Here is a 25080-nt window from a genome sequence, read left to right as displayed (position 1 = left end):
ATAGCTATATCTGCAGATAGATAGATAGTTAGAGGAGGGTACTTCAAAACTATTATAGAAAAATGGAGTTACAAGTATGTGTTTCAGACTGCTCAGGTTCCGATCCCAGCTCTGTGCCCAACTCTAGCTTCTTGTAAATGCAGATGTTGTAACAGCGGAATTACTCAATCAATTGAATTCTTGCCTCTTACATGGGAGATCTGGACTATTATCCCTGCTCCTGGCATGCGCCTTGGCCAAATCTAGTCATTGCAAGGATCTACAGCATGAACCAGCAGATGGGAGTTCTGTCTCTCAAATACGTTTTAAAAAATGTTTTTAGGGATTGATGCTATGATACAGTAGGTTAAGCCTCTGATGGTGGTGCCAGTATCCCCTATGGTCACTGGTCCATGTCCCAGCTATTCTACTTCCAATCCAGCTCTTTACTATGATCTGGGAACAGTGGAGGATGGCTCAAAACCTTGGGCTCCTGCACCCACATGGGAGATCTGGAAGAAGTCCTGCATCTTGGCTTCAGATTGGCTCAGCTCTGGCTATTGTAGCCATCTGGGGAGTGAATCAGCTGATGGAAGGTTTTCTCTCTCTCTCCCTCTCTCTAATTCCCAAGTAAAATAAATAAATCTGTTAAAAATTGTTTCAAAGTATGTATTGGGTTTGATGAAAAAAATGTTTTCATAATAAATGGAAATCCTTGCTAAGAAAAACTATGCATGAATTTTAAGATTTCATTTTTTTTAAAGATTTATTTATTTTTATAGGAAAGGCAGATACACGGAGAAAAGGAGAGAGGGGAAGATCTTTCATCTGCTGATTCACTCCCCAAGTGGCTGCAATTGCTGGTGCTGAGCTGATCCGAAGCCAGGGGCCAGAAGCCCAGATCCTCTTCTGGGTCTTGCACGCAGGTACAGGGTCCCAAGGCTTTGGCCGTCCTCAACTGCTTTCCTAGGCCACAAGCAGGGAGCTGAATGGGAAGTGGGGCTACTAAGACATGAATCAGCACCCATATGGGATCCCAGAGGGTGCAAGGTGAGGCCTTTTAGCTGCTAGACTACCGTGCTGGGTCCAAAAAAAAGGTTTGTTTTTTTTAAAATAAAAATGTAAATAATAAAAAATTAAAATAAACCTACACTTTTTAAGTAGAGTTTAACTAATTATATTTGAAAGGAAGAGAGCCAAACAAAACAATGGCTGGGGCTTGAACAAGTTGGAAACCACAACCCAGGGAGTCAGTCCAGGTCTTCTAAGCATGTGGCAAGGATCCACACGGAAGCCATCCCATCCCCTGCCGCCTCCCAGGGAGCCCACAAGCAGGAAGCCGGAATGCGGAGCTGAGCCGGCGTGTGAAGCCAGGCATTCAGATACAGAACGCAGGCATCTGAGCTGCTGTATCAAATGTCTCCCTTCCCTCCACACACACATTTACATTTTTAATTCCACTTCACACAAACTTTTTTTCAATAGTTATTTATTTGGAGTTACAGAGAGAGGCTAGATAAAGCGCCACCTGCTGATTTACCCCCAAACTGCTGCAACAGCCAGGGCTGTGCTAGGTGTGGAAGCCAGAAACCAGGAGCTAGGGACTCCATCAAGGTCTCCTATGGGAATGACAGAGACCCAGCCACTTGGGCCATCTCACACGGCCATTGCAGGCACATTAGCAGGAAGATGACACAAACTGGTGCTCATGAGGGATGCAAGCACTGCAGACAGTAGCTCAACTTGCTGTACCACAACACTGTCCCCAGACTTTTTTTTTTTTAAAGATGTTTTTATTTTTATTGGAAAATCAGATATACAGAGAGAAGCAGAGACAGAGAGGAAGATCTCTGTCTGCTGACTCACTCCCCAAGTGGCTACAATGGCTGGAGCTGAGCCAATCTGAAGCCAGGAGCCCAGAGCTTCTTCTGGGTCTTCCACATGGGTGCAGAGTCCCAAGCTTTGGACCATTCTTGAGTGCTTTCCCAGGCCACAAGCAGGGAGCTAGATGGTAAACGGGGTTGCTGGGACACAAACCGGCGGCCATACGGGATCCCGGCACGTGCAAGGCAAGGACCTTAGCCACTAGGCTACTGCACTTGGCACTGCCCCTCCTCCCAAACTTTTTAAAGTACCCTCTTACATCTAAATATATTTATGCACAGACTTCATCTGTCTACTGTACCTTCAATACCATGAAACTATCCTCTACACTATGTGTATCTACATATATTTCTAATAAAACACAGAAATGCTGTTTTGGTGAAACCATAGATAAATGTCGTATTCCTTGTCACTGTTATTATTTATAATGGTAAAATATCTCCTACACGATCATGATTAATCTGGTAATTGAATATAGTTTGCCTTTCAAATAACTCAATTAACTTAACTAAATTAAAAAAAAGTTCCCTGATAATGTTGCAGAATTAAAGGGGGAAAAAAAGAAAACACTGCTTTCCAATCTGTAGCATCCCTTTAAATGAAACCCTTCCGAGTGTGACGAATGCGTTAAGGTTTTATCAAATGAATGCTCTTTGTGTAGAAAAACTGATCTAAATCATGATTTCTAGGTTACAACCACTACAATCTTTCCATTTGAGCACACTCCTGAAGGAAACCGAGAAGGGGAGGTTATCTCAGACCTCTGGGGATGCCCCAGGAAACAAAAGCTGCTCTGAAGGAATTGTGCGAGATTGACACCAACAGGAATTCCTTTCCAGACTCTGCCAGAAGGTAGATTGGGCGTTTAGTTCCACTGAGAAAAGGGGAAGCCACTGGGCTTCCTATTTACCCAGGGAACCGGTCCTGAAGATCCTCAATGGCCTGTACGTGCGTGGTGGTCTCTGGGGGTGATCAAATCCTCCCCTCGCCCCGCAGGGAGGAGGCTACTGCAGACCGCAATCACGCACCTGCCGGTTGACAGATAAGCCCTCGGTATGCGGAGGCACTCGCCCAGCTGTGGCAGAAGCGCCTGCGGGCCCACTCCCTCCCCCATCCCCGCAGAACAAAGGGCGGTCATTTTCCGCTCCTCCCAGAGTCCAAGGCACGCACACACCTTCCATCACAATTAAGTCAAGGATCCGAAACGCAACATAAACCCACCCGCGACGCGCTCAAAATCAATGCCGTCAATATCCAGAACGAGGATACCGAAAAAGCAAAACAAAACAAACCTATTCAGAGAGTAAACACTCAAAGCAACAGGGCTCCCGTCAGACACCCTCCAAGGTCAACAAATTCAAGACAAGTTCAAGCCCTACGCCTTAGAAACTGAAGAGCTGGCCATTATCCCAGGGGTGGCAAAAGTAAACGCCTTCAGGGACTGCATAATGGAAAGATCTACAAGATAATAGAGACTGGGCCTGTCTGGCGCAGGACCACAGGTGCCCCAGGTAAAGGCATTCAAATACAATTTTAAAAAATGTACACCTGTTTCATAATTCTTCACCAGAGACTATGCAATCAGAAAGGAAGGCAGAGTTTAACCGTGGGTATGGAATGAATGAAACACAGGTTGGAGTCAAAACTGGAGTGGGGTCAAAGGGTACACATGAGTCTCAAGGTGGGACAGTGGCCTTAGAAACAGACAAACAGGTTGCAAGAAACGGCCTATGCGGCTGTACAAGCAGGGATCCAGATCAGCCGAATCAGTCCTAAACAGCAGCATGAGTGGGCTGGATTACTGAGTAGATGGAACCCTCTGGGCTCCCGAAGACTTGCGGGGTGGAGCAAACGACCTCCCAAGGTCCCGACTTCAATATGTCTGTATGATCAGCTCTTGGTTACCCAGGCCCAAGAAGAAGACAGTGACAAATCATCCTCAGCTGAAGATAATAAAAAGTTATATTTGCCTTTGGAATGTATGTTGGTACTTAAATTAGAACGTAGCTTTGTGACGCTCTGAGAATTCACAATGCTGCACAACAGCCACAAAGAAAGCCTGACCAGGAGCTGGGAGGCTGCCCAACATTGCCATCCTGTCCTCCTGGTGCTCTTAAGTCTTTGCTGGGGGTGAGCAATAGACATAATTTTTCAGAATAACACCCAGTAGCTTAAGCTTTCTCAGACAGGCGCTGCCTGGGCCAACCCTTCCCTGGGAGAACAAATAGCAGCCCTTCTGAACAACTGGCCCAGGGTCAGGATGCATGTTGGGGGTCGGGTGGGTGAGGGGGGTGGAGACTGGCTCTGTTCCCTGAGAATAAGTCCAGGCCCTGCAGACCCACAGTGAGTGGCAATCCAGAGCAGGTGGAGTCATCCACTCCTCTAACTTAGCAGTGGTCAAGTTCTCTGCCATCGAGGGCACTACAGCAAAATATCTTGAGTTCATTGGATGGGAGAGAGGAGTTCATTGAAGAGGAGGGTGAAATGAATGTCCAGTACTTGGAAAGAAAGACGCTGCAGGCCTGGAAGATGTGTGGGGGGGGTCCAGTTCCCCACACTTCAGAGGGTTGGGGACGCGGGGTTGGGGGAGGGGATGGAGACCTGGGCACAAAAAACCCATGCTGACACTCAGGCTCAGGGAACGGATCCTGGCCAATGTTTCCATGGGGGCATTAGCAGTCCTTCTGCCCTGTCAGGGGAAAGGAGCCACTGACAATTCTTCCACCAAATGCTGCTGCCCAAACAGACCCAAGTCAGGATTGGCCTGGGGGCAAGACTTGCTCAGTTAGTTATTCGGAAAGATGGATCATAAGCAAGGCAGTGCGGCCCATGACCACTATTGCAACATGCCTTTGATAGGAGGCCTTGGCCTGTGTGTGTGTGTGTGCACACTGCGGGCAGTTTGCTGGGCTCGCTGTCATTTTCTTTACTTCTATGTGTAACCTTATGAAAGTCGCCCCTGTGCAGGCCTGGGAACTCCCTGTAGAAGGAAGCACGGCGGTTCCATTCACATCTCTGGTCCTGTTTATTCCCACACTAATGTGCTGACATGTGAGAGTATTTCATGGTCCGGGATGAAAGGACAGCACATTTGGAGAAGGAGGCTGTTGGGGAGCCAGACGGAGATGAGGGTCACCCAGCAGGAGACAAAGCCAACTAACAATTCTGAGCAGCTCAGACATGCATTCTAGTCCTCGAACCCAGTCTCTGGCAGGTGGCATGCAGGTATGGTGTGGGGGGAGGCAGGTAGTCCATGGTCTGTCCAGGGAGTGACCGCCACTCTCAGAGCTGAACATGGGCGAGCTGTGCGGCTGCGGCTCTGTGCCGGCCACCCTGAGAGAGAAGGGTCCCTCTCACCACTCCCTCTTCTCCCCCTTCATCCTCTGCTCTCTAGGCTTTCTTTCTAAAAGTGTGGAACTACACTGTTCAATTAAATACAGTTATTTAACAAAAAAATTCCAGCAATTAAAAATTCAGTTCCTTGACTATAAAACCACACACTCAAATAGCCACCGGTCGGGACACCACACAGGGGCTTCAAAAGGTCGTTGGAAATGTGTGCTACACTGAACACCATTTCCCTTGAACTTCTGGATGCCCCTTGTGGTGGACAGCTTCAACAGAGAACATCCGCAGTGCCACAGAAAGCTCTACTGGATGGCAGCCCGCGCCTCACCTCCTGCAGGGTCAGGACTGGAGGCTGAGGGCGGAATACATGCATACATGAAAACAAACATGCACTTTTCCAAGTATCTTTTCCTGCAGCCCACCACTACCGACCTTTACGACTGGTGGGGTGTGGGTGCCCATTTTACAGCTAAGGAAAGTGAGTCTGTGGAGCTAAGAGAGTCTATACGAGGCTCATGACTACTGGGTTAAGTAGGAGTAGAATTAAGATCCCCGTCTTCGAGTTCCAAGGTCAATGTTTCCTATTGTTACATGCAATTTCTACAAATCACACTACCTGCCAGGTATTTTGTTCAGGACTACCATAAAAGCACCAGGCTCCCAGGATGAAGCTGTCTGGCCCCTGTAGTGCTATTACTGGCTGACGGATTTTTAAAGCAGTGATAACTAAACTTTTGCACAGCATAGTCTGGCAGTTCTACAGTCGAGAAGTCTTGGGGCTCAAATCCTAACTCACTCACTTACTGCTTACTTGACAGAGAGCAGGCTGCTTGAAGCCTGTGAGCCCCCATTTCCTTTTCCCTAGGTGGGCATGATAGCATGGTAGGGGGAACTTCAAAGACTTCCTGGACAATGGAATTAGAAGGTGAGAAAGTGGGCAGGCAGTAGCCTCGTAGTTAAGATGCATGTGGGATGCCTGCATCCCACATTACAGTGCTTGGGTTTGAGTCTTAGATTCATTTCTGATTCCAGATTCCTACTACACCCCAGGTGGCAGCAGGTGATGGCCCAAGTGCTTGGGTCTCTGCTACCCACGTGGAGACCAGATGGAGTTCCTAGATTCCAGCTTAGCCTGGCCCAGCCCTGGATGCTGTGGGCACTAGGGGAGTACAGTGGTAAATGCAAGATCTCTCTCTCTCTTTCTCTCGCTCACTCGCTGTCCCCCCATACCCTTCTCACTGCCTTTCAAATGAAACACTGAAAATGAAAACAGATAGGAGGAGCCCGAGTGCAATCATCACAACAGAAGTGCTTGAAGCTGCCTTTACTTTACGGAAGACCAGCGGATAAGAGCTGTCTGCATCTTCCTCTTTTAATTTCTACGTTGCTCAAGTAAACAAAATTAATTAAAAATGTTTCCAAAAGATAAGTTTGGTACCAATAAATTGTAAATCTGCACAAAGATTTTTCGAAATAGGCGTTTTCCATAAACCTTTTGAAGACTCTTCACATACTTCTTAGTGCTGTCAGGAGGATGAAATAACACGATGCATGGTGCCTGGCGCATATTCATGCTCGGTAAATCATCATTATCACTGGTGATTGGCAGGATTTACAAGGCACTGTCATGTGTCATTGCTTATGAGGCTTCAGGACAGGGCAATGCAGCTGCCTCCCTTTAGATGACCTGTCAGAATCTCACCGAGTGGAGGGACTGACTCAAGGTCATCCGTCTGAACAGGAGCCACAGGGTCCCAGGCAGGGTCCTGGGCCTTCCTTGCTCTGCAATGCTGCATTTCAGGACCCAAGGGCTCAGTGAGTGCCAAGGCATGGTTAGGGGAGGTGTGGCAATCCTCTTAATTTCCTTTTCTCCCTCTTGGAAGTGGGTGATTAACTTTTTCCTGAGTTTTACACAGAGTGCTGTGAAAAGGCAGCCTTAAGCATCATATATCACAACTCTGTCACCCATAAGTCTCCCCTAGTTTTTAAAAAATATTTATTTATTTTTATTGCAAAGTCAGATATACAGAGGAGAAGAGACAGAGAGAAAGACCTTCCATCCACTGATTCACGCCCCAAGTAGCCATAACAGCTGGAGCTGAGTCAATCTTAAACCAGGAGCCCGGAGCCTCTTCCAGATCTCCCATACAGGTGCAGGGTCCCAAGGCTTTGGGTCTTTCCTGACTGTTTTTCCAGGCCACAAGCAGGGAGCTAGATGGGAAGCAGGGCTGCTGGGATTAGAACTGAACTGGTGCCCATATGGAATCCTAGCAAATTTAAGGTGAAGACTTTAGCTTAATATTAGGCTACCGTGCCGGGCCCAAGTCTGCCCCCACCCCCACCCCCCAGTTTTGATTTTCACTTTTTCTTTTATGTAAAAGTCAAGGGAAAAGGCAGACAGAGAGAAAGCATCTTGCATCTGCTGGTTCACTGACCAAATGGCTGCATCAGGTAAGAACTCAACCTGGCTCTCCCTGTGGGAGGCAGGGACTAAAGTACTTATGGCTTCAGCTGCTGCCTTCCAGGACTCACCTTGGAAGCAAGCTGGAATCGGAGGCAGCAGTGAGACTAGCTCCCAGGCATTCTGATCTGGGACCAAGCAGTGTCTCAACTACTGTGCCAAACGCCCACCCTCTCCCCTCCTATCAGGACATCTGTGAGCTCCGGGAAGGAAGCGGCAGCTGCAAAACCAAGAAGGCATGGCAACCACGAGAAGAGAGGACCAGTTTTCTCCCTGGGAAGCCTTTGGATCCAACCTCTTTCTGTCAAAATGCAACCTCCTCCATCCCAACCTCCCGCTAGGTTCTTGCCCCCCACAACCCTGACTGCACCCAGCCAGCAGGTGACCGGAGCCCAAGCAACAGGCACATATGTTGCTGCAAGTCCTTGGCTCTGGGCCTCACTTGCCACTCCACCCCAGCACAGCGGAGGTTTCCCAAGCCCACCTGTGACACTCAGGACAAGGGACACTCACCCTGCCACAACGATCTCGAAATCCCCGTCGTGGTCCACGTCGGTCACTGCCACGCCGTAGTTGAGCTGGGTGGGGTTGCTGTCATAGTCAGGGGGCAGGATGGAGTTGGTGACCGCAGTGAACATGGGTTCAGCCCGCTGCGACCCCTCGGTCAGGGGCAGAAACCACAGCAGCAGCAGGCACAGTGACATCTGCGGCATCTGAAACCCAAAGGCACAAGCGTCACAGAGAGGTCCTGCAGCCGAAGCTGGCCAGGAAAACCTGTGAGGGCCCGTGGGTCCTTCTCCCCTGTTCCCGAAGACCAGGGCAAGTCCCGGTCTGCTGCTTTCCCATAAGCCCTGCCCAGCTCGCCCTGTCCCATCACAGAGGGGTATCCTCCCTCCCCGTCCTGCCACCACCCCACGCTCTCTTACTGCAGCCATCCGCGCTGTACATCAGTCTCCTCCACTAATACCTCCCATGTGGGAGTGCTCATGGTCTGTCTTCCATGGCTGCAGTGTAAGCCCCGCCTGGGCAAGGCTCTTGGCTTCTGCTTTATCCAGCGACATCCCCCGAGCCTGGGACAGGGTGCCCGGCAGGCACTCAATGCATGTTTGTGGAAGGAAGGAAGGGGAGGACACCAATGTGCAGGCGTCTCCTGTGCTCTGGGAGTAAGAGTGAGACGATGCAGAAAATGACAGCTCGCCAACCGTGCAGAGGCAGGGGCCAAGCCCTTGGGAGGATCCAGGTCTAGAACAAGAGGAGAGGCGGCGAAGGCTTGTCCTCTTGCGGGATGCCACCCAGAAGCTGCGTGGTAGGGAATCCCTGACTTGGCTGGCTCCCTGAGTCAACATCCCTCCCCAGGGCAGCCGGCCACCACCTCGATACCAAGAGGCAGCCAGTTAGGGGACTCCTTCCAGCAGATCCGGCGGGGAGCACATCATTCACTTGGAGAAATTAAACCATTGCATGCGTGTTTTATTATAAATTAATTATGTATAATGCATTGTATAATTCATTATTATATCTCTAACATAACTCAGGGTGTTGCCAAGCAGCCTAGGGCTATGGGAGCTGATGGCACACACCCAGGAGATGCCTGAGAATGGCCAAGAAGGGGGAAGGATTCCACCTGCTGTGAGCAAGAGCCAAGGCGATGCTTAGAACGCTCCAGACGGTGCCACCCTGCGACTCTGCCTTGGGCCTGAGCTCACAACTCCGAGTGTTCAAGGAGCCGCCAGAATGAGTGACACAAAGGGCACGGGTCTGGTCCCAGCAGGCAGAGCGGTGCCGTCCTGCCTTCAGAAGGCAGCAACCCTCCTCTTGGTGGAGTCTCTCCCACTGGCCTGTCAGGGCGCCTGGCGGCTGAGAGCCAGGCTGAGTGAGGCTGATGTCTTAATGAGAGGAAGGGCAAGGAAGATCTGAAGATTGTCTGCCATATGGAGGGAGAGCTCCTGCCAGCAAACGAGCATGCTCCAGTTCAAGAACTGAGAGCCTACCCGACAGGAGCCGGGCACTGCCATTGGAGCCAAGTGCGAGTCAGACGCCTTCCTGAGGCCTTGCAGGAGAGGCATGTGAGAGATACAGGGGTATGGCTCTGGCTGCCAGGCAGAAGTGGATCTCGGGGCACCTTCCCAGAAAAGAGGTTGCTGTGGAAGGTCCAGGCCCACGTGGGCAGTGCATGACCCAGCGAGGTCACTCCGACCTGCAGCGATGTCCCAACAAGGCAGTTGCTGCCACAAGCTGTCTAATCGCTGAAGGCAAATTCATCCCTACACCAGCACTACAACATGCCAGAAAGCCTACTTAGATGAAGGAAACTCAAAACTGGGTGAGTGAGCAGTTAGGGACTGGCGAATGGGAAAGAACATTTAACAACCAGCGTGGATGTGCTGATGAGCACGGACCTGAAGGTCAGCGGGCATCTCAGCGTATGACCTCTATCGCAGGGAGAGCGAATGGGTTTCCACTTGAGAGGCAAATCCAATTGATTGGCAGGGGCTCGAGAGAGTGCTGTGCTCAGCGACAGCACCTGCTACAGGCACGGAGCGAGAAGCGGACCTGGTGAGCATGCCTTCCAGGACCCAGGTGGCTCTGTCCAGGCACTATGCCTGCAGTTTGGGTCACTGCCACCAGGGGAGGGGGTCCTAGGAAGGCCCATGGGCTTCACTGGTAGACATGTTCTAACAAAGGCACAAGAGGCAAGAACCCGGAGGCGGTCTCCTGGTTTACACTCTTTCAGGTAAGACTTAACCAAAGGAACCACGGGACGGAAGAAACTGCTCTGCACTGTCACTTATCGATAAATAACCTAAAGTAAAAAGGAGCAGTGCCCCGATGGCTCACCTCTATTTTGTTTGGTGACCTTGAACAAGTCACAGTCCTTGGGGGTTCTGGTTCTCTTCTGCAAAATGAAGATTTGGGAGAAAATCTCTTAGGAGACCTTTCCACCTCTGAAATTTGGTGTTGGATTAAAGTATTTTTTTTGAAAAAAAAAAAAACAAGTAGATCTTCAGCAATTTCCCTCTTTGGTAAACTTCAGGCCAATCTGTGTCATTTCCCCCGGTGAACATTATGCCTTCCAGGTGTGTGTGAGGGGCGGGGAGAGCGGGACAAAGAGGTCTCCTTCACATTTCATTCCTCTGCAGCACCTCATGGACCCACCCACCTGACTCATATCAGTAGCAGGCCAGAGACAGGCAGGCTCAGGAGGAAGCCTGGTCCATATCCACTGGCTGCTGTCAGGCTCGGGCGAAGGGAATCATTGTCATGCTTCTCCACACGCTGGCTCCGCCAAGTGGTCCCCAGTCCATCAGCATCAGCTTCATTTAGGAGTTTGTTAAGATATGCAGAACTTTGGGCCTCACCCGGACCCAATAAATCAGAATATGCATTTTAACAAGATTTCAGGGGATTTGGATGTCCATTAGAATTTGAGAAATTCTGTTCAGTATTGGATGTAGGCTGGCATCGCCTGGGGAGCCTCCCAAACTTCTCATGCCTCGCAAGGGTTTCTCGGATAAGACACCAAAAGCACACATACCAACAAGATAAGTAAAAACCACCATCAATGAGCAAAGAGGCAACCCAACTAGTGGGAGAAAACATCTGCAAATCTCTACTAATATCCAGAATATTTCAAGAACTGCTACAATTCAGCAGCAACAACAAACACAACTTGATTCGAAATGGGTAAAAATCTTGAATAGCTATTTCCTCTCAAGATTCACAAATGGCCAATGAGAATATAAAACTAATCATAAGGGAAATGCAAATCAAAGCCATAAGGAGATACCATTTCACACCCATAAAGATGGCTATCATTTAATTAAAAAAAAAACATAACAAGTGTTGGTGTGAATGTGGAGGAATCTGAACTCTTGCATTGCTGGAAGAAATGTGAAAACAGTGCCACTGCTGTGTAAAACAGCCAAGCAGTTCCTAGAAAAATCCACACAGGATTCCTACAGGATCCAGAAACTCCGGTTCTGAGCATATGTCCAAAAGTGAAAGAGATCTGAACTGATAGGAATACACGCATGCTCATAGTAGCATTATTCAAAATAGCCAAAAGACAGAAGCAACCCAAGGGCCTATGGATGGTTGAGTGGATAAAAAGATAAACGGAGTATTATTCATCATTAAAAAGGAAGAAAAGTTGGATTTACGCTGCAATCTGGATAAATCGCAAAGGCATTATGTTAAGTGAAATAAACTAGTCACAAAGGACACATATTATAAGAGGTACCCAGAGTAGTCAAATCGAGAGAGACAGAGAGGAGAGCAACGGTTACCATGGCCGAGGGAGATGGGATGGGGAGTTAGTGTTTAGTGGGTATGGTGTTTAGTTGGGTATAAATAAAAAGATTCAGGCATAGGTGGTGCTGACAGTTGTACTATGCCTAATGCCACATATTTACACCTAAATATCCTTCAAAAGATAGAGTTCAGATTCTGTGTATTTTACCAAAAAAACATACGGATGCCTGGATCTCCTCACAAGATATTCCAATTCAATTGGCATAGGATGTAGCCTGGACATGGGATTTTTAAAACTAATTTAGTTTTTATCTTTGAAAAGAAACACAGAGACAGAGAGCGCCCACCTGTTGGTTCATTCCTAAAACACCCAGGGATGGCTCATGGCTGAAACTGAGAACACAGCTTTAGGTCTTCTAGGTCAGGACAAGAACCCAGCTACTGGAACCATCACTGCTGTTTCCCACGGTCTGTGTTTGTAGGAAACTAGAGTCATGAGCCAGAGTCAGGAATCAAACGCAGGTTCTCTGATGTGGAAGGTGAGCACCTAAACCACTAGGCTACACTCCTGCTCCTGGGCATGAGGGTCTCCGAAAGCTCCCATGATTCTAGTACTTGAGAAACACTCTTCTATCCCAGTGCTTTAGCACTTCAGAAACTTTAATGTGTGTATAAATCTCCTGCTGGTCTTATTAAAATGCAGATTCAGGTTCACTAACTTCGCAGTAGAGCCCAGGATTCTAGCAAGTTTCCCAGTGTTGTTGACACTGGTCCATACACCATACACTGAAGAGCAGAGTTCTCCATTGGATGTAACCTCATCCCAGAGTTACCAGGTCGGGCCATACACTCCAGTGAAGGGCTGGGAGGGGGTCCAGAAGCCCCTCTACTGGTTCCAGATCTCAGCAGCTGGAATCAACCTCAGGGTTATGCAACCCCCAGGACTGCCCAGGACTGTTCAGTTTGTCTCTATGCACTCCCAGCACCAGCCATTTTCGGTTCAAGGTCAAATGCTCCCAACTGACAGAGAATGACAAGGAGGAATTCTGACTCTAATTTTTGCAAGAGGGTGAAAAGGAAGGAGAGGACAGAATCAATGGGAAAGGGTCAGATCCAGGGGACAAGAGACGGGTGCCACCAAAGGACAGAGCCTAGCGACGGCGGAATGAGCAGAAATCTGCAGGCCAAGGCAGTGAGGCGTGCCAAGGTGTACGCACAAACCATCGCAGGGGACGCCCTGTTACCATTTGTGAAATGAAGGAAAAAAGGAATATATCCCAATGATCATGTGAATCAGCAGAAAGTGTGTGCAACTTGTCATATTTAACAGGTATTTAAAAGCTGTGCTTGTTCTAAAGAGATGCTCCTTCGGCAACACTGTTCATATGCACCTTTAGAAGGTCATGCGAGATGTAGATTCTCATTCTGGCTGTCTGGGGCTGGGGCCTGGGGTCTGCATTTCTAACCAACTGACTGGGGATGCCTGGCTGCTAGTCTGCAGACCTTCCTTTTAGTACCAAGCCCCAGAGTCACCTCAGGGTGATGTTACATTGTGCTGCTTCCCAGGTGCCTCAGCCAGCTTTCAATGGAAGTGGCTTGGGGCGCGGTGTGAGTGCCCTATCTTTTGAGCAGCTGCCCACACGATGCTCTCGGGTGCTCTAAGAATCCCTGCCCTGGCTTCCCGGTCCCCAGATGGGAGTGTAAGCTGCAATCTGATTTGAAGTGAAAAATGTTGCTGCTACCAAAATTCATCATCGGCTTGTTGAAGTATATGAAGAAAATCTATTTAGCTAGAGAGTGTCAAAGGAGGAAGGGGATATGAAGTTTGGCAAAGAAAGCAGAGCAGGGTGATTCTTCCTGCAGTGACAGAGCAGTGGGCACCCTGAGTCACCTCCTAGTTGGCGTGGCTGGCTTGGGGCCTCTTGTCACCCCACTGTGCACCATTGGAGCTTCTGGGGGAACAGGTAGAAAAGATAAAAGCAATAAACAAGAAGGCTGAACCTAATGCTTTTGTTGCCTCAAATGCTTGTGCATGGAGCATCCAGCAGGAAGAGTGTTCATGGTACTCACCAGCAGGCCTAGTACTAGAGTGGAGCAGAGTACTAGTGAGTCTGTGCTAAGTGCCATGCACTATGTACTGGAGAAACAGTGTGTTCTAGGAAAGCAACAATGACTTAAACTTGGTCCTTGTCCTCAGGGAGCCCCCCTGATGGGTAACTGGGCAGCTGTGACACCTGCTACAGGGGCCAGGGAAGACCACTCGGGGGGTGGAGAAGTCCCTAAGAGGATAACCCCAAAGGTGGTGCTTGGGCAGAGGGGCGAGCCCAGAGCACACCAGACCTCAGTGAGGTAGGCTGTTCCTGTGCAGAGGGGAAAGCGGGCGTCCCCAGGACCAGGGTGGCAGGACGTGTTTCAGGCTACGAAGAGAACTGCTTGGTCGTAAGGGTTTCATAAAAATGCATGACAGGCCAGCTTTGTCAGTCATCCCCAATGGGGCAGAGAACCCAAAGTCTGGAGCCTGCAACCTGAATTTCAATCCCAAACCCACCACCGACCAGCTCACAACCCTGGGGACCCATCCTGATCTTTGATGTCTTCATCTGTAACAGGGCACTCAACCCCTCCAGGCCATTGAGGGCGAGTAAGCCATGGGCCACAGCAGGGCTGGCTGCTTGCCTGTCTTCCTTTTGCAAGGCACACACCAGGGGTGGCCAGGCCGAGGCCATGACTGCGGGTCACGAGCAGCAAAGCCCTGTTTTCTGTGGTTTCTGGACATGGTGGATTGAGTCTGAAAAGTGGTAACCAGGCAACATGAATGCTCTGCTGTGGGGGTCAGGCAGCAGTGGGGAGAGGCTTTGGGGAGCAGTTTTCAGGGTAAGCAGTTTTTGTGTGTCCATTAGAAGAGCTGAGGGCATACCCTAAGCTCTCTCAAAAGCAGGAGGCCTGAATGTTCCCACCACTGGGAGCGAGCAGAAAACACATAGGACGGTGGGCTTCCACGGGAACACTGGGGCCACATGGAGCCCCTTCACCTGAGGAGCTCCTGGAACAAGCCAAGCTGGAGAAGCCGGGACAGAGCTGCCTGGGCTCACATCCCCACAGCACCACTTGGTGCACCCCACATGGGCCTGACATTGTGATGGTAGCTGGGGGTGGGGCAGGGGCATGCCAAAAGAGATGAACGAGCCAGTGGAGGAGCCTGGACGTCGCTTCAGAGCGGCAGGAGGAGAGGGTGGAGCCATGCAGGCAGACCCCCGCCTGCCTCTCAGGGCTTCTGGCCCTGGTCGTGAGTTAGCAGGGAGTTCTCCCAGGTGTTTCCATGTGTCCATATGGAAGAGAGGGATTCCTGACCAGTGAGATTGTGCTGCCCCTGCTATCGGGGGCACACCTGGCAATGTCTGGGTGATGTGTGAGGGTGTAACAACCAGAGAAGAGTGTGCTACTGTCATACACAGGGGTGGGGGCCAGGGATCCTGCTGGACACGCCACAACACACAAGGCAGCTCCCCACAAAGCATCCTGCAGCCCCAGGAGTCTCTGGTGAGACGGAGCCACCCTGACGCGAGCCACACTCCAGGCCTCCCCATTACCCACATCAGCCTGGGTGTGGACCTGCCTCCCCACAGGGGTTGTTCTGCCATGCATTAAGCTTCCCCGGGCAGGCTTGGCACTGCCACCACTCTGGGGAGGACTGCTGTGGGCAGGTGCAGGGAGCTGCAGCAGGCCCAAGGGACTCCACGCAGAAGCCTGGACTGCCACACAGCCACCTCTACATAGGGGTGGCATTCCACCTCCTTTTGCTGAGCCTCTCCTCTCTTCTCCTTCACTCACTCTGAATCTGAAGTAGGGGTGGGTGCCCCTCACATCCCAGCACAGCCAGGGGCTGGGAATCTGGCAGCCATCTTGGTTCCTGCACCTCCCTCACCTGCTCACCCACTGGGTAACCGAGTCAACACTGCCTCACTGGCTCCTGCCCCTGAGCTCTCACTGCTGGGATGGTCCCCCACTTAATCCCTCACCTTGATGCTGTCCCGGGTCCTCTCATCTCATCCCTGTTTCCACATGGCCTTTGGCCTTGTTAAACAGAAGTGACCCAGGGCTCTGCAAAGCAGAGGGTGAGGCTCTCAGCCTGGGGCACAGCCTACACTCTTGGCAGCAAATACCATGGGAGGAATGGATGACAATAACCTTGATGTTACCGACCACCGCTCTACCCCTTTACACAGATGGCCCCTGGAAGCCTCCTCCCGAGCTGATGAGGAAGGAACAGCTGCCATCCTGTCACAAAGGAAACCAGGCAGGCTAAGGAACTGCCCAAAGTTACACAGCCAGTGCACAGTAGAGTCACAATTTGTGTCTAAGCAAACCAGCTCCATAGTTGATCTTCCCAACCAGGGCTGGGACCGTCTGGCCTGCGGGTTGCCTAAGGCCCACAAACTCATCTGGTCTGGCCCTGCCAAGGCAACCACAGGCGGGACTCAAAATCCAATAAATCCATAAGCAGGCTGATTTTTAAGCCGATCATTTTGCATGGCCCGCAAACGACGTGATAAATACCCAGATGGCCCTTGGCAGGGAGAACAGTTTTTTCCATCGTTGTTCTAGGCATCACATTCAACAGTTTCTTTCACTGACACAAACTTGTTTTCAGCCAAGTGCAACAGGAACACAGCAGAAGGAGCAAGGCACGGGACCTGGAGAAACTGAGGCAGGTACATGAGAGAGCAAGGGGCAGCTGGCCAGGAGACTGAGAGGAGGAAAGTTCCAGGCTGATGAGATGGCAGGTGTGTGCATGGTGGAAGCAAGGGTTTGTGCGGTCCATGGAGGCGCTGTGTGGCTGGAACACAGGGTGGAGCAGGGCACCCTGTTAGGAGGGAACTGGGAAGATGCTGGCAGCCTCGTGAATGACCTGGGCCATGAGAGATAGGGAGTGCAATGGCCAGAGTGGTGGGTGGGAAAGAACACTGTGGCAGGGCTTGTAGGGGTGGCTAGGACAGGGGCGCACTGGGCTGGAGAGGGAAGGTGAAGGCTGTGGCCCAAAGGAGGGAAGACACTGGGGCTGTTGTCACTGCTTTCACGTGTGCATTCCTTGTTGCTCATGTACCTCTTCCGTCAGGCACTGTTCCCGGCACCAGAAAGAAACAGCTGAAAATAAGGGTGAGTTCTTGCCTCCGTGGAACACACATTCAATACTACAGCTGCCAGTTTCTCCGCCCTGTCCCCTGTGTTAGGGCTCTGCAGCGCCAGCCTGGAAGGCTGCAGGCAGGTCCCCCTGCCCCACCTTCCCTCTACCTGGAGACAGCTTGTCACCACTGCCTGCAGTGGCGCTCTCACACAGACAAGGCCTTGGGTGCTGCTCCCGGGAAAGGCAGGTGACGACTCAGGGGACTCGTGCTGGGAGACTGGTGGCCTAATGAAATGGCGTTTCTGACACTGAGGGGGAGACACTAGAGGACACTGACACTAGGGGAGAGTCCCCTAGGCTTACATGCAAGGTGGAGTGGATTCTTAATAAGTATTATTAATTGCTCTGACTTCCCGTTGCAGGAAGTGCAACTTCTGTTTCTGCTCTGAAACAGAATGAGATGACTGTGTGGCAAGCGCTGGCGCAAGGGGAGTGCGTCCGGGTCAGGAAACAGCCACAACCATCATGCTCTGTCCACCAACAACGAATGTGTGCTGAAGGAACAAATGCAGCAGGCGACGGGATGCAGGCCTGCCAGGTGCTCCCCGGCCAGGAGGACTTGCCAAGTGTTGAATGGAAAAGCTCTGGACTACAAGACTTTGAGGAATAGGCTTGTTTCCCTTCCTAATTTATCCAGGACCCCTGGTGGATTTTTTTTCTGATGCCTTCCGTGCCGCTTTTCCAGACTCAGGCCTTCCTGGTACAGTGGGACAGACATTTGGAAGAGAAGACAAAGCCATGGTGCCTGGTCCAAATGAGTGGACAGTCTACCAGGGCTGAGACACAGCAGGAGCCAAGCCCAGGGGTGAGTGTGAGAGGGAGGGACTACCCAGAAGTCTCCCCAGGAAGGTGGAGGCCGATGCCTGGGAGGAGCCGGGTGGGGGGAGCATGCTGTTCCACCTCTGGTCACTGGGATAGCCCCTGAGTTCAGTGATGAGCCAATGACCTTGTCACTGTACTTGTTGAGTGCAAACGAAGATAAGAGTAACAGAACAGCAGAAGGGGTCATTTTACACTCTCTGCACTCTCGATTCTCCCGTAGCTAATTAAAGTCATACGTCAAAATGTCTCTGGGAAGAGATCTTTAAGGATGTGTCTGTTAAGTAAACAAGGTTTTACTAATTAATGACCCACCTTCCCAGTCCTCCTTGAAGTTCTCTGCAGAACCTTCCTGCAAAGCAGGGCTGAGCAGGAAAGGGTGGCCTTCTTCCCTTCCTGGGGGGGAGTGGGACCAATCCAGTCGCCCATCATCTCAGGGGTTATCAGTCTCTCCTCCGATGTTCATCAGATTGCCTGGGCTGAGACCAACTCACAAGGCCAGGGGCTGGAATCTTTCCAAGTCAACCCTTTGCTTCTCACGGAGTCAATCCAATTCCTTTCGAGAAGCAATTTTATCCTGGTTTCTTGGTGTGTAGTGTGGTTGAAGGGCATGTCTTGGGACCTTCCTCTAAAGATGACAGCTATGCTATACACTTCATTGCTGAGCCTGCTCGCTGCCCTTCCACCATCACACATCCTCACAGAGAAGCATAGGAGAGGAGGCAAGGCTCGTCCAAGATTATACAATGAGTCAGTGGCACAGCCAGAAATAGAACTTTCCAAACTCCCGAATTCTTAATAATAGCAATAGTAATAAATAGTCTCTTTATGATTTGGCAAGTGTTTTCACAGCTCGCATTTAATCTTCATTTGCCACAACTTTGGGGACAGTCTGGGCAAAGTTCAGCCTCCAGCAGGAAGCAGATCCGAGCTTCAGGCCAGCTGGGCTACCTGCTCGCCTGGCAGCCCTTGCTGGTCCCCTCTGTTCTCAGGATCTCACCATCTCAGCTGTGAAATGGGAGAGCTGGATGACAATGTGCCTGAAGTCTCTGTCTCCTCCAATGTGGTCCAGGGCTTCTCGGCCTCGGCGACGTGGACCTCCAGGGCTGGATAACGCTGTGCTGGGTGTCTCAGGATGGTCAGCGGAACCACTGGCTTCTCTCCCGTGGACGCCAGGAGTGGTCCTTGGCCTGGCTGTAGCAATGACAGTATCTCCTACGGCCCTTCCCGTGGCTGCCAAAGGACTTCAATCAGGTCCAGATGAGGAGGGATTTAGTGGAAAAAAAAGAGGTCTCCCTGATCCCTCCTCTTCTCTAGCCCCCTCACACCTTCCGGACACAATCTCCCAGTGCTCTGCAGCTACGCGTTTCTGAAATGCCCTAGGTGGCCCAGTGTGTGTCTGTTGTGATAATGAGCTGATTTCATACTTGCTCCTAAGCGGAGTTCACAGGTTTGTGCCTCCTAAGTGAGCAGCCGGGCTCTCCATCACCCAGCAGAGCCGAGGCTGGCGGCCGTGCACAGCTGGCAGGAGGCTTGGAGCGTGCTTTTACATACCGCAGCTCTGAGAAGCCTTCTCCCCAGCCAGAGGCTTCAATGGCTCTGGGTCTTCCCCACATTCAGGGTTACCCAAAGGCCCATAACATGTCTTTGCCCAAGAAAGGCAGACGCCCAAGTGAAAACCCTGAGGGACAGGAGGGGAGGTGGCAAGAAGGCAGCCCCGCCCAGGACGCTGCTGCACAGACCTGGACACTTGGCCTCCCATGGGTGGCAAGGGAAGGCTCTGACACTGATACGGCAACAGCCTGTCCCCTTCCAGCTCAGGACATCTTTTCACCTGCCCAAGAACACGGCCACACCACCGACTGCCTCTCTGGACTTGCTGCCCCACCTTGTCACAGGAATGCCAGCTTCACCACATAACTGATGTGCCCAGTAACATCTGCAGAGGTCAAGGTGTTTGGCCAGGACCCCTAAGCCAGGGACCAGGGCGGCAGCCTGCTAGCCTTACAAGCAGACCAGGGCAGGGTCAGCCATCTAGCAGGGACGTCTTCCTGCCTCCTTAGGGTCTCAGACGCTTCATCCCTCCCCCATGGCAACAGGAACCCAGAGAGCTTGTGCCCTAGTTACAGCCTCATACAGCTATCTGCCTTCGGTCTTACCAGTAACCCATACCTCGAGAGAGCATGTCCATTTCTCTGGCTAAGGCTGCCCAGAGGCCTGTCGCTCCCCAGGGCTCCCTTAGTCCCTGGTGGGGAACACACACCTCATCCATGAGCTAGAGGGAGATAAGGAAACTTCCAGCACCTTCAGCAGCAACAAGCATCCCTTGGGTGAGAGCATGAGGAGTGAAGAGGTTTCGCGTCTTCCGGCAGGACAGCAATGGGTCCTCAAGACGGGGTCTGCCACTCGGCCGAAGCTCCAGGGGAAGCTGGAGGAAGGCCACTGGGTATGCCAAGCGGCTGGGGTGGGAACAGCTAAGCTGCAGCTGCCAGGACGCTCAGCTCCCTCCCTCCTGGAGTCTATCTCGGGTGTTGAGGGCCAGACTCACAGAACACAAGAAAGGGCAGTGGAAATGGCAGCACCTTCCAGGTCACCCAAGAAACCTGAACATGAGGATTTTGCAAAAAATAGAACAGTCCAGGATTCTGCCCTTGAGCTGGAAGCAGCAGGATGGAGGGGACACATAGACACCCAGTCCACCCAAGGCCTGAGCTTGGCGGGGGGGCAGGGAGGGGGTCCCAGCAGCAGGGTGGGGAGTGACAGCTGGACAGACATAGCCACTCCTGTATGTCAAGCAGGGTCATGAAGGCTCCAGCCCTGGAGAGGGACTGGGTACTTAACTATTGCTACATGCACAGACACCTACAGCGGCTTGATGTTTGCCTAAAAGAAAACTCGAATTGTAGGAAAGATCGTGGAGGAAGGCAAAGAATAGTTACGGTTCTCTACGACCTGTGTAGGAACATTACCAGAACTTATCTGCTCCTCGTCTGGCTGCTCTGAATAACAGTCGGAGGAAATTTCCCCAAGCTTGTTAATTCGCCAAAGCGTCGTCAGTTATTACAAGTACCTGCTGTACCGAGAACAGAAACCACTGTTCATGGTAACGAGGAAGCACATCGCTGGAGTGCAAAGAGCTCTCTCTGCACAGAGACCCGGGGGGTCCCAGGGCTCAGTCCCAACTCTCCCACCTCGGGCAAGACCCCTCCCGGTAACACTGGCTGACGCAGAAGAGGACTGGGGAAGGAAGCTGGCTTGAAGAACCAGGTGTTTTTCAAAATTTCATTCTTGCTTGAATGAGCCTTTAATGAGTTCAAAGTGCACACCAGCACCAAGCACACAGTGGGACCAGGCACCAGTTCTCTCTGGAATATTGGGCTTACATCTGCTCCCACTGCAATTGAGGTCACAGCAACACCTGCCGCCTAGGAAGCACACAGTGAAGGGGTTCAATGACAACAGTGATGTCTGGGGGCTGTGGCCTAACCTGATGCTACTGTGGCCAGTGAAGGGCAAGTGGTAAGAAAGTCAGGGGTCCCTAGCCAGGTACCGTTGCCGCCCCCTACTGGACACCAAGCCCACAGCCTCACATAGAACCGATTCTGGCCAGGGGAGTGCTGGCTCTAGGAGTCCCATTGCACACCCTAGGATGATACAAGCTGTTGGTCTGCATATTCACAGGGTCGAGTCCTGCACAGCCATAGAATGTCTCACCACACCACTAAGGCGCTAAGGACTAAGCACAGAGCTGGGAACATCCGTGCAGCCCCGATGGAGCCAAGAAGCAACAAGCAGTTATGTCACTGCACAGACCCTTCACGTTGAAAGGCTTTGAGAAATGCGGCAAGCAAATGTTGAGTGCAGGTAGGCAGAGAACCAAGCCAGGCTGGGGGTTTGACTCAACGGTCTTGGTGAAAGATCTCCAGGCTGGAGTAGACCTTCTGGGAACGTGCACATTCAGGGATGGGATGTGAGGGACACAGCTAGCAGACGCAGAACAGGCCAACGCCGCCCCCCTCCCTCCAGCCATTCAAAACAGTTGGAAAGTGGAATACTCTAATTGTGGTCCCATGAGCCAACATCCAACTGCCTCCGTGTTCTCTCAAGTCGACTTTAGGATGCGTTTCCAGAAGGATTCCGAACCAAGCCAGAAGGAGAGGAAACACATCCTGGAAGGCTCTAGCCACCGCCATGTTCCCACTCACCCGCTCCTTCTTGGTCCAGTCTGACTCTCCCAAGTTGCCCTAATTGTATCTTGGGTTTTTAGGCCTCCAGGGCATCAGGCTCCCAGACCTCCCCTCTAGAGCTTTTCTGTTCCCCCTCAAGTTCTTCCCTGATTCAAGACAACACCACAGAGCTGACCCCCACTTCCAGAAGCCTGCCCCCCTTTCTCCCGGGAATCGCCCGGGGAGACCTGCACCTACCCCAGAAGATACCTCAAGTGCGACTCAGGCACGCATCCTGCTCCTGGGACTGGTGCCCCTCGGGGATGCACAGAGTCCACACCCGGGAGCCCACCGCCAGCAGCAGCAGGAATATTCATTAGTCATTCCCGGAGGAAGCCCACCCCTCCCCAGCCCGGGAGCGTCTGCCCGCCACTCCGCCACTCCGGGAGGCTCCCACCCAGCCTGGCATGACTTCGGATTCTTTAGTTGGCTTCTGCAGAAGCGGGACCAGCCAGGGCTCCCCACCACCGCACTGCAAAGACGCGCGCTACGCTGCTGGGCATGCCCCCAAGCGCGGCGGATGTTCCATCGAAGCCTCCAGGGTCTCCACGGGGTCCACGGGGACTCCCCCGCTCCCGCCCCGGTTGCCCTGGAATGCCTGAAGCGGGCTCGCCTGAGACAGTCTGAAGGCGAGACCACACCTCGGTCCAGCAAAAGGCGGCTGGCAGCTACGCTGTGCGCGGTGCTGGTTCCAGGAGCGCTCTGTCAGCCAACGCTGTGCCCGCGAGACAGATCGGTTTCCCCGGGGACGGAGAGCCGGCCCTCCAGGACGCTTTCCCAGCCCGGGAGCGAAGGCGCTCGGCCCGCCGCACGGTAGCGTCCCCAGCCCTGAACTGAGCCTGCGAGGCTGGGTGACTCCGCGACAGCCCCCAACCCCCCAACCCCTGGCACATCTCTCGTCACCTGCTCCGCCTCCTCCCACATTGCTGACCTCCAGAGCCCCCCACCCCTCCCCGTGGGCTGCAGAGGGTCGTCCCCACGCCGCAGCTCCCGGGCCACCTCCAGCCGAGCGTCCAGCTCTCGTCCCTGGCCAGCGGGATCGACTCTGCGCGCCCACCGAGTCCCGCGCCTCATTGGCAAGTTGGGGAGCCTAAGCCGCCGCTTCCGCGGTCCCGGTCCTCCCAGACTCCCGGTGGCTTCCCCGCCACCTCGGCGAGCGGATGGGGAGGGGTGCGTGGGGTTGGAGAAACTTTCTCCTCCGGGGATGGGGGCGCTCGAGCGGGTACTCACAGCGAGGTCGGCGCTGCCAACCATCCTGGACGCCGCTCGGCCCCACCGCCGGGGAGGGGGGCGCGGGAGCGCGGGCGCTCGCTGCTGCCGCCGCCGCCGCCGCCGCCTCGCCGCTCCCAGCCCCGGTCCCGGGCTGGCCTCGAGCCTCCCGCCCCGACGCCGTGCGCTCGCTTTATACAACTCCACTCGAGCGCGCCCGGCCTTATGTAAAGGCTGGCGGAGGCCCGCAGCCAATGGCGCGGCAGCTGGAGCCGGGGGCCCTTGGGCGGGGGGCGTCCGCGCAGCCAATCGCCGCCTGGAGAGCTCCGGGAGCCGGGTGGGGGAAGGGGTCGCCTCCCCGCGCTGATTTAGGAGCCGGGATTGCGGTGGCAGCAGCCGGCAGCCCGGCTGGCCCGGCGCGGCGCGTGGCGGGCCCCGCGGTGGGCGGCGGCGGCGGCCAAGGGCGGGCGCCCCCTGCGTGCCACCGCGCCCCGCCGCTGCGACGCGTAACCTTCTGGAGGCTGCCGGGCCTGGCGAGGCACCAAGCGGAGAGGGCGCGCCTTGGCGGGGCGCACGGGGCCCTGGGCCGGCGGGAAGCCGCGATCCCTTGGGAGGAAGCGCCGGGAAGGAAGGCCCCCGGGGTGGGAGGGCCGCGAGCCCCAGCACCCCGCGGGCAGCCCTGCGATGCGCGCGCGGCCGAGGAGGAGGGAGACGGCGGGAGCAGCCGCGCCGCCTTCCAGTCCCCTAGATTGCGATCTGGCCGTCGCCGGGCCGGGCCGGGCCTGGCCGCACGAGCTGCGCTGATGGCGAGATTGCATGCTGCGGAGCGAGCGCCGAGCGGATTTTTATCTGGCCTGGGGACGTGTCCGAGCCTCCAGGGAGCTGCTCAGTATGGGGAGCAGAGCTTCACGACCGCCTCAGCGGGCGGGGAGCGGACAGCAGAGCTCCGAGCTCGGCTGGGCAGCGTCTGCTATCCCCGCCCGCGCCGCGCCCGCCCCGGGCCGTGTCCCTACCCCGCTCCACCCCGCCTGGCCCCGCGGGCTTGGCGCACCTGTCCTGGCCCCGCGGCGGTGCTTGGGAAGGCATCTCCCTGACTCTCTGGACCAGGTTCACACCCCAGGTGCTATTCTCTAGGACAAGATGCTTGGTCAGCTTGACCAAAAATGCAAGTGCCCGGGGCGGGAAAGCAGGCTGGGTCGACTTAGTTTGGGCCCTTAGAAAAAAGCCTGGCACACACAGAGTAGGCGCCTGGTGAGTCTATACTGAATTGGATTTTGAGCTTTGGTGAGCCAGGTTTGGGGTGTTGAAACTTGAAGAATGATAGACCTGGATTCCCCGGACAGAAAGGATTGGAACCATCCCTGTCTCCCCACCGGTGGGCGCTGTCCTGGCCATCAGCCTCAACCCAGTGCGAGACCCTACAGTCCACGACTGTGAACAGAACTACACCAGCGTGACGACGCCAGCCCTGCCCTGAGTGTCTGAGATCTCCTCTGGGGAGACATGGCCAATCACACACTCCTGTTTGGCCCAAGCTCTCAGCCCTTTGAGGGCTGTGCACTCCTTGAGAACCTGGTTTTAAAATGACCAAATCTCTATTAAAAACCCGTGTGCACGACTTTACACAGTCGCAGGTGCATCCCTTGAGAATCATTTCGCAAGTTTCCTGGGGCTCTGCTCAAGGTCAACTGGCTTCTCCAGGTCACAGTTTGCTTCTG

The 25080-nt window shown here is 53.2% G+C and overlaps 2 protein-coding genes across 2 annotated transcripts in view; one reads left to right on the top strand and one right to left on the bottom strand.

Moving 5' to 3' along the window:
- Positions 1 to 8607, bottom strand: part of CRTAC1 (cartilage acidic protein 1) — a 115647-nt gene extending 107040 nt beyond the window's left edge. Inside the window, exons 1-2 of the mRNA XM_040992510.1 lie at positions 8599 to 8607; positions 8186 to 8385 (exon numbers count right to left, since the gene is read on the bottom strand). Coding sequence (XP_040848444.1) covers positions 8186 to 8385; positions 8599 to 8607 — 209 coding nt within the window. The remainder of the gene's footprint in view (positions 1 to 8185; positions 8386 to 8598) is intronic.
- A 14706-nt stretch (positions 8608 to 23313) lies between these two features.
- Positions 23314 to 24456, top strand: LOC121164386 (translation initiation factor IF-2-like). Its single transcript, XM_040992509.1, has one exon. The coding sequence runs from the start codon at positions 23314 to 23316 to the stop codon at positions 24454 to 24456; it is 1143 nt and encodes a 380-aa protein (XP_040848443.1).
- The last annotated feature ends 624 nt before the right edge of the window (positions 24457 to 25080 follow it).

This window comes from Ochotona curzoniae, unplaced genomic scaffold (assembly GCF_017591425.1).
Source record: "Ochotona curzoniae isolate NIBS_2020 unplaced genomic scaffold, NIBS_Ocur_1.0 contig_66, whole genome shotgun sequence".
NCBI classification, from domain to species: domain Eukaryota; kingdom Metazoa; phylum Chordata; class Mammalia; order Lagomorpha; family Ochotonidae; genus Ochotona; species Ochotona curzoniae.
Note: the sequence above shows the minus strand (reverse complement) of the source record. Positions and strands in the feature narration are given on the sequence as shown.

Bases quoted from the DNA above. Each gene is read 5' to 3' on its own strand.
- LOC121164386 (XM_040992509.1), top strand. From the start codon at position 23,314: ATGGGGAGGGGTGCGTGGGGTTGGAGAAACTTTCTCCTCCGGGGATGG.